This window comes from Anopheles bellator, chromosome 1 (assembly GCF_943735745.2).
Source record: "Anopheles bellator chromosome 1, idAnoBellAS_SP24_06.2, whole genome shotgun sequence".
In the NCBI taxonomy this organism is placed as follows: domain Eukaryota; kingdom Metazoa; phylum Arthropoda; class Insecta; order Diptera; family Culicidae; genus Anopheles; species Anopheles bellator.
The window spans coordinates 50,163,122-50,172,324 of NC_071285.1; the positions used below are offsets into that span (position 1 = coordinate 50,163,122).

At 52.4% G+C, this 9,203-nt stretch overlaps 1 protein-coding gene across 1 annotated transcript; it reads right to left on the minus strand.

The window, feature by feature from the left end:
• Window positions 1-231: 231 nt before the first annotated feature.
• On the minus strand, window positions 232-4,628 carry LOC131215787 (forkhead box protein D2). Its single transcript, XM_058210184.1, has 5 exons — window positions 3,801-4,628; window positions 3,298-3,758; window positions 2,216-2,883; window positions 405-671; window positions 232-344 (listed from the first exon to the last, which is right to left on the minus strand). Exons 1-5 carry the CDS (start codon window positions 4,626-4,628, stop codon window positions 232-234), a joined length of 2,337 nt encoding a protein of 778 aa, XP_058066167.1.
• Between the last annotated feature and the right edge of the window lie 4,575 nt (window positions 4,629-9,203).

Here is a 9,203-nt window from a genome sequence, read left to right on the forward strand (position 1 = left end):
GCGCTAATCTTACACTCTATTCTTCCAATTTCTATAGGACTATCGATTGATCGATTGATCAATCCAGGTTACACAAGGAAAGCGGCAAAAGAAATGTCGTCCCGCACCGTTCCATCCTCATGTTGCGCTCTCATTTTGTTTGGCCTTCGGCGCGGGTCGAAACCGGGTCACACGTTCCAAAATGGCCGTCGTTGCGGGTGTTCCACGCACACGCACGCGCACCTGTCCGCATCAGTACGGGGCGGCCAGATTCAGGTGATTTCCGTGCAGGTGATGATGGTGGTGTGCGTGTGGATGCGTAGGATGATGGTGCGTATGGTGGTTATGCTGCTGCAGCTGATGATGATGGTGCGGATGGGGGTGGTGGTGGTGGTGGTGGTGGTTATGCTGATGCATCTGCCCACTCCCACCGGGCGCACTGACCATCGAATGGCCGACGAGTCCGCCGCCAATGACGTTGTAGCCGCCGCCGGTCGCCGCTTTGCAGTCCCCGTCGCCTTCAACCAGAACGCTCGGAGGTGTGGCCGCAGGACCTTCCACTTCCGGGTTCGATATCACCAGCGAAGCGAGCGACGGAGACCCGACCGACGATGTGCCAACCGGAGTGGTCGATCCCGTCGCCGATGTCGGAACGGGTGGTGCCATCTGCCCGAGGGATGCCATTTTCAGTCCTAGGAAAAGGCGACCGGAAAAATACAGGAAGACAGCTTAATAATCGGATTTCATCGTTCCCTTGACATACTCTGCGTGAACCCCAACAAGTCCGTCGTCACGCAATCAACAAGTTGTCGCAACGACGGACGCGATCAACTCGATCACCAACTGTTCCACTCGCTATCAGCGCGAGTCTAATTCTGTCTCCATTCCCGAGGCCCACTTTGCCCCCTGCGCGTGCGCTGCTCCACATAGCCACAGGCTCCGGAAAGTATCGATTACCGAAACTCAGCATGAATAAAAAAAACTGCTACAAGTATGTCGGCATACGCGCTAATGGTGTGCTACACTGTTCACGACCGTGCTCGCCAACGGCTCACGCGTTCTCGGCGATGGCTACGGAGAACCATAAATCAAAAGCGGATAATCGCTGCTAAAACGATACTTTCAACAGTTGGTAACCCGCAGGAGCATCGCCGGAGAAGGAACTCCGGCGAGGCGGTGCTCCCGTCTCCGTGCTCCATGCGTCGGCGGCCCGTGGCTCGATCCACACGTGACACGATCGTCGCGCGCGCCCCATGCTTCGGGTGCACTTTTCAAGTGGCCCATCATGGATTGGATCGTGACGAAGCGATGCGGACCGTAGCGATTCCTAGTTTTGGGCGAAGATTTTTTATTCTCCAAACGAGATTCAATTTTTCGGGGGGACTTATGAATGCATTCGAACTGCTCGAAGAAGATCGTGCGCTGGCGGATCGTAAAGACATTGGGTTTTCATACGCCCGGAATAACACGAAAGGGTCTCCAAATGCAAGGGGTAATTAATGGCCCATCATGTCCCTGGTGTCAATCAATAAAATGTCTCGAAGTTCACTTTCTCTGTTCATCATTCAAGTGTTGTTACAATCAAGTGAAGAAAATATTTTGTTGGATCGCTTCTTAAACAAACAAATTACTTAAACAAACAACAAACAAGCAAATGCATCGCTGACATGCCTATTCTAAGCAGAAGTAAATCGCCCAACTAATTTATCATATTTGAAACCCTAATATTATTTAGATTACTGTTCAGTTTACAACGATTTAGAGGTTTTCTGTCATGTTTGGCAATAGATGAATCCTGCCTTTACTGACGTTACACTAACTATAATTCCATTCAGTGAGAAAAGGCCATAAAAACACAAAAAAACCTTACATACTATGATAAAATATCACTTTTCATATTCCTTTTTTTTACTTTTCGTCTATAATTTTTAATCGAACATTGGAATATTGTGATTCTAAGAGATTGGTATAAGAAACCGTGAATTTAATTCAACAATTGAAATTCCAATAATTTTCCAACAAGCCGTGTTTCAACATGCACCTTGCGAACCCTATTCCATTTTAATTAGGACTTCTCGTCGTCAGTCCAAAAAGATTCAAAACTTGGAATCGGCAAGTGTTTTCGACAAATCACCAACAACACCCGCAAGTCACGAAGCCTTGCTGCCCGAGGAATGGCCCATTTAAGACCCCATAACGCGGCCGTTTCCGGTTCTCGGCCGGCAACTTTACTCACCACTGTCGAGCCCGTAGGGTGTTGGTGCCGGGGTCGCACCGGGGAACGTATAGTTTCCATACTCCAGCACTGTGCCCCCCGTCTGAGGGCCTCCCGCGCCGTGTCCCGGCGACCCCGGTGTCTCGTGGAGGGACGTGTGCGTGATCTTCGAGTACTGCCCGAGCGTGTCGCCCGTCGGATAGTGCCAGGAGCTGACCGATGAGGACGTCGAGGATGGAGGCTCCGGATAGAGCGATCCCTGGGGAGCCACCGGACCACCGCCTCCAGCACTGCCATTGCCACCTCCTACACCACCACCTCCACCGCCACCGCCACCCATCGGTGGAGGAATGTTGGCGTAGTCGGCCGAGTAGCCGCCGTACGGTTGCGCCGCCGTAATGTATCCGCCGGCCAGCTCGGCGATCTCGTAGCCGGTGTTGCCGGCGGTGTAGAAGGCGCTGCCGGTGGCGTAGCCCTTCAGCTGCTGCTTGCGCCGGAAACCGCGCGGTCGCCGCCGCAGGCTGCCCTCGTCCTCGAACATGTACTCGGCCGACGAGTCGATCGTCCAGTAGTGGCCCTTGCCCGGTTTACCGCACTCCTTCGGGAGCTTCTTGAAGCACTCGTTCAGGCTGAGGTTGTGGCGAACCGAGTTCTTCCAGCCGTTGTACTCGCCGTTGAAGAACTCGTACCTAGCGAACGGAGACGGAGAGAAGACGGACCGTTAAATGGCTTGCCTTGGGAACTTCGCAAAAGATCACTGGAGGGAATCACTGATCACTCTTCGGATGGCGATATGTAGTTCGTATTCACTTTCAACCCAGAGGCAGAAGGATACGCGTGGACCAGCTAGCATGAAGCTATGGACACCACCGGTAAACCAGCGCCGAACCGTTTCCATATTTCCCACAGAGCTCCATGATAGGCGTCCAAAAATAGACGCACACACTCATTGCAAACTTTCGACACGGATGATCCCATCGAGTGGCTGGGAATGATGTCACTCTCTCTCTCGGTCCCAGCGCCCGTGCCAGTTCCGAAACACATCAGGCCACACTTATGCTACGCTTCGGAGTCGACTGACCAAGTATTTCCCGGGGACTCACTTCGACTGCAGATACTTGTAGATCTCGCTGAGCGTGCGGCGCCGATGGGGCGAATCCTTGATCGCCATCACGATCATGTTGATGTAGCTGAGCTGCGGTTTCTCCTGCCGTCGGCCCCCGTGGGCCTTCTTCTGGCCCTCGGGCGTAGTGCTACTGAGCTGCTGCTCTCCGCCACCGCCAGCCGCACTCCCGACGGCACTGATACTGCCCTTCCGGGCAATGACACCACCGGAAGAGCTGGCGACATTGCCACACACGCTGCCCCCCGCACTGACCGGCGGGGTCGGAGTCGTACTGGAGCCGGGCGATCCGAGCGGAGTCACCGGTGACACCGATTTGGACACCGAATGTCCTGCGAGTGGATTGACCGTTATGTGGACCCCACCGACGGACGTTCCGACACTTCCCACCTCACAGAGTGGCCGTTCGCCCGTCGATGGCTGGTGGTGCTGGTGCTGGTGCTGGTGGTGCAGATGCTGCTGATGGTGGTGGTGTTGCAGCACCGTGTACGGATTGGTAACGATCGCCGACGAGGAAGTCGGGGAAATGGTGCCGCTGGCACTGCTACCGTTACTGCGCGCCCGTTCCTGCATCGTGCCCCCGACGAGCTCCACCGACGAGACGGGCACCACCCCGTAACCCATCATCGACCCACCGAGCGGTTCGCTGCCCGTGCCCGTTAGCTTCAGGGTGTTGATGGAGCTTTCCAGCAGGTATCCGTTTGCCGGACCACGGGCTGTTCCATCCACCAGGACGGACTCGCTGCCCACCGGATCGTCGTTCACCTGCGAGATCAGGTACGGCGATCGGTGGTTGATGTAGTACGAGGATAGCTTCTCGAACGGGTAGTACATCGAGGGTATTTTGACTCCGTCCCCTTCCGGTTTCAGCTCTCCGCCGGTCTGATAAACTGCGATCGACGGCGAGTGGCGCTCATCCATTTCGTCCTTCACATCGATCCCATGCTGCTGCTGGTGCTGCGTGTGCTGGTTGGGTGTTGGGACCCAGTGATGATGTTGCTGCTGGTGGTGTTGCTGGTGCTGCTGCGAGTGATGTTGTTGGGATGCTGCCGGATGAGCGATCGTGTGCGTCCCGTGCGGGTGGTAGTGATGGTAGTGATGATTCATCATCGACCGATCGTCCTGCAGCCCTTGAAGGGCCGGATTCTCTATTATGTGCGGCGTAGCCATCACGATGTTCGACGAGAGGGGCCGATAGTGGTAACCGGCGCTCGACGGAACATTATGCCCACCGATGATGAGACCCTGATCCTCGCTCACATCACCGATCGTGCCCACCGTCACATCCATGTGCTCTTCCGTTTTAATCATCTTTTTTCGCTCTCTAACTATCACAACGTCCACCGAGGCCTCACAATTTTGCACAACCACACAATCCACCAATTCCACCTTCCGACGATCAAGGCGCAGATCGCTTTAAACGCTTATTACACTTCACTCGATCCCACAAATTAAACCCAGCCGCTACGGTAGGGTGTTGCACTAGTCCATCCGTGCACAGAAACACTTCACTAGAGCGGGCGCCTGAAGACGTCCTGTTCGGAGCGACCGCGGAGCCAGAATAGCGCGCGCGCACTTGAGGAGAAGCCGCCGAGCCGCCCTGTCCGCACTTGACGAAGCGTAATGGTCGACTAATTTGAGAAATCCTTTCGAAAAAACAAAATACCTCCCGAAATGTAAACAACGGACCCGGGGTCGGAACGATCGGCTCTCCGCAGCCGTCGCCGCCGTCGCCGCCGTCGCCGTCCTTTCCGAGCACGCGGAGGATCGCGGGTCCGGGCAGCAGGCGCGGGATGGTCCGGCGTCGACGCCAAAATCCGACCATCGTCCAAGTGTGGGATCACGCACACATCGCGCCACATGTGCCACTGTCCGTCCCGGTTGCTCGCCCTGTGTCACTCCAGAACGGTGCCAGTTGTATCTCTTCTGGCGCGCGCACATTTTCCGCTGCGCGTTTTATTAACCCCCGAAGCGATGGTTTAGTGTTTTGTTTTATGTTAACAACAACTTTTTAAACCGGCAAAAATGGTTTACTGTACAAAAATTAATTGATGATCACTCTTATGTGATTGAAGAACTTTCAATTTAAATTAAAACGGGAACGGAATTAAATATGACTAACTATAAACAATAAGGCTTGCTACTAGGCACTCGCCCTGCCATAGTAAAAATGACAGGCGCGGCATAGACGATATCTGTATTTAGACTATTAAGATCAGCGATCAACTATACATTTCTGCTATCCTTAATAAAAGTTTTGCCTTCAGATAGAGCGATAATGACTGACACCAGACTAAGTTATCCACTGATTGGAATGCTTCGTGCTTGCAATCGTCTATCGTCAAGCTTAGATGTTAATATATCTGGGCAATAATATCTGCATAAGTGTACTTCAACTCTTTAAAATTTTGCATTATGCTTGTTGTCATCTTTTACTAGGGGTCAGTTATTAGAGTTTTAAACCAGCTTTAGTGTGAACAATTAGGCTAGACGTCCGTTGATTGAATACTAAATAAATGATCAAATAAATGGAGTCACAGCAATTAAATAAAACAGTCAATTGTCATTATTGCAAATGAAATCATTTGGCAAGAACGGAATTCAGATAGTCCAACATGCAACATGATCTGGATAACAAAATCAGATCGCTCGAAAGAGGTGGCCCAAAGAAACCGATCTGAAGAAACGATCCAGCAGATACGATTGACAAACAACCAACGTCTAACTTTTTTACCAATTCGTACTGGGGAAAAGTTCAGAAGCCTGTTTTAGTTGGTTAATCGCGCATCGATCAAATCGTATCTTAAACATCAAAAACTCAGTTGTAGTAGAACCCATCAGGAGATCAGGACATATTACAAAAAGTTTGAAGGATGAATAATGTTGATTCCTTATACTTCTACTACTAATTAATTAATTAATCGCCCGTCGGTTAGGTGTGAATAAAACCCTTCACCTCGAAGGGTTAAAGGGGGCCATTTACATTCGCCACATTCTGGGCGCGCCATTGCTACTTACGGACTCTCTACGACTTTCTGCTTCGCAGACAAAATCTTTGGGTTTCTTGGTGTTGGATGCTGATGCCCGACCGGGAGCACAAGTTTTCGCGCCGTGACCTCGGGCCACGGGGGAGCTCCTGTGTGCCTAGCCGGCCAGAAGACAAATGGCCAGCGCTAATGGCTGCCGTAGAGAACGCACAGCGGCACACGGCCATCCTGCCATCGTCGACTGCGAAGAATAGTTGGTGATTGATCATATTACAGCGCAGCAACCGGCAAGACGATCGCGGAACGACATCTTCATTAGCGCCCAGAGATCGGCCGAAAGCCTGAACATTCTTGACCAGAGCATTCTTGGGACAATAAAATGGATTTAATGGGTCTTTCTTTCGCACAGTTTCTTGCTTTTATTATTGCACCCTTTTTTATTGTTTTAGTTTTATTCGCAATAAAAACGGGCCTCATGTGCCTCCCAAGGATGGCGTGAAATGAAGCACATTGAATAACAATAACTCACATAAAACCCGTTTAACTTAAGCCACGGCCACCCGTTCCGATCCAACACACGCGCACACACGCATTGACGCGGACCGGCTGGATTAAGTCACGGCCCAAGACGAGATACCCAAGATGCGCGCTGAAGATGCGCGGTGCGGCCATGACTGCGCCGAAGCGAACAGCATCCCCGAGGCGGAAAAAGGCGGAGCTAACGGCGAAACGACCGCACATCGCGCGCTCCCCGGCCGACTTTTAAAAAGGGTTAAAAGTTTCGCTCCTCGACTCGAGTTCGGGACGAAAATGATCGTTCAAAAGGGGGGCAGGAAGCCAAATCAATCAGCACCGAAATGGGGATCCGCACCAGCCAGCCAATGGCGGCCGACGCTGGTTCGTCCATCGTCGAGGTCTTTTTTTGCGCGCCACCCCACCCAGGACCGCTCAAAATGAAGATCGTCCCCGAGGAGTCGATGGAGCGATTTTTCAAGCAAAAAGGATCAATTTGTATCCGCCGGTCGCCGGGGCGACGATCGCACGAAGGGACCACTTTCGACATTCCGGAGCGTTTATTAGCATCGCGCAGGATCGGGTTGCTTCGGGGGTAGCCAAATATGGTGGGACCACGGCCAGCATACATTCGTTTGTTTACAATCGAATAATTTCGCCATCCGATGGTCGATCGAACAGCGTCAGCAGTTTGTGCCGTGCCATTAGCATAATGGCACCAAATCTGGCACCCAAAACCGCTCGGTGAAACCATAGCCTTTTTGCTGATCCCTGTATAATTCTTCCCTTAGTTCCAAGTTATACGTGTAAGTTGTTAATCAGGCCAGTATGTAGCCCGTTAACTCTGAAAAAGAAAATAAATCAACAAATAAATAGTTCAAGTTGACGTTTTTCCTAAATCACCCCTAAATCGTCCGAGTCCTGCCCATTCATAGGGACCATAGGGCTGCTACTCGCTACTTGAATGACCCATTCTTCCCGCCTAGTGGCAACATAAATATCGGCGGTGTGTACGCTAAAAAGCCAAGTTACTATTTCTTTCGCCAACCTTCCTAGTAAACAAACGGAGAGTCCGATCGTCGGTCCTGGACCATGGGCCTGGAGAGCGATGCTGTCTCATTCACCGGCTAAAGTTTATCAAACTCCGCACACCAACCATAAACACACCGGGAGCGGGAGGAAACAAGAAACAAATATTCCAAATACCCTCCATTGCCATGCCGGCATCGGATTGACCGGAGATTCCGGAGCTCGGACCCGGTCGCGTGACCAGCCGGCGAAAAGGTCAAGATCTGCATTAGGCGCCGGCCCGGCTGGCCCGGTCAGGCCCCGGAATAATCAACATCTTCATCGTCATCGGCGGGTCACCGGTGGCCGCCCCTCCTGGCCCTGCGGACGCGAAAGATAATCACACTCATCGCGCGCGGTACACAGCGCGGATCTCCATTCACTAAAATATGTTGTATATCTTCATTGGTTGTAAATGTTTATGATAGCGAAAGCGTAACCTCAACCCCAAAGTGGCCACACTCCGGGGCTGGCGCTCCAGACACCGACCCAGCCGCCGAATCACGGAAACATAAGCGACCGTGGACCGGGACTAGCAACGGACGGCCGGCCGGAGGCCTTCCTCTATTTGATAAACAGTGCTTTATAATTTATAACAAAATATAAATTGTTTATATAAAATCGTTATACAATCTCCAGGGCGGCCGCCGGAGCAGCCGGGCCGGGCAGTTTTGACCCGGTCCCGGACGACGGATGGGTGTGTGTTGGTGCCGGTGCTTTGGTGTTATTGTTTGTTTGTGACCACGCGCAAAGGAACTTCCTTAAGTGGCCACCGGGCCAAGCCCCCGCCCCGGGCCCATCCGGGAAGGCCGTGACCGCGGGCCGCCCGGAGCCTGTCCTAGGGGTGAGCGAAAGTGAACCTCAACTCGTCGAACCGGCGCCAAATACAATGCTAAAACTGCTAGTGTTTGTAAACAACTAAACTGCGTGCTCGTGCGTATTGGTAAAGTTTCAAAACATAGGCCATCCCGGCAGCCTCTGGAACGCCTGGGCGGTGGTGGTGTTGGTGGCCGGACCCGGTTATGTTTATCATCGGAGGAACTGACCATCCGCCTGATCGGCCAATGTTTTGTTGGGGAAAGCCCGGCAAAGGATAAACTATCGCGCGACGCGGCGACCAGGAGGATGTTTAGGCCGTGGTTTATGAACCGAGGTTTTATTCGGCCTCGACCATGACCCTGCTCCAAGCCACGGCCGGCCAATAAATGGGATGGACATATTTTCATTGTTAATGGCAAACTAAACTTTACTGCCATCTGAGCGGTTTTGCCATCTCATAAAACCCTGACGAAGGACGGGACACCATAGGACCTTCTGT

Excerpts from the sequence above, each read along its gene's own strand:
- LOC131215787 (XM_058210184.1), bottom strand. The coding sequence starts at position 4,628 with ATGATTAAAACGGAAGAGCACATGGATGTGACGGTGGGCACGATCGGT. Across the intron at positions 3,759-3,800 it reads TCGTTACCAATCCGTACACG|CACCAGCACCAGCACCACCA; the intron begins GTGCTGCAACAC and ends CTGCACCACCAG. Across the intron at positions 2,884-3,297 it reads TACAAGTATCTGCAGTCGAA|GTACGAGTTCTTCAACGGCG; the intron begins GTGAGTCCCCGG and ends TCCGTTCGCTAG.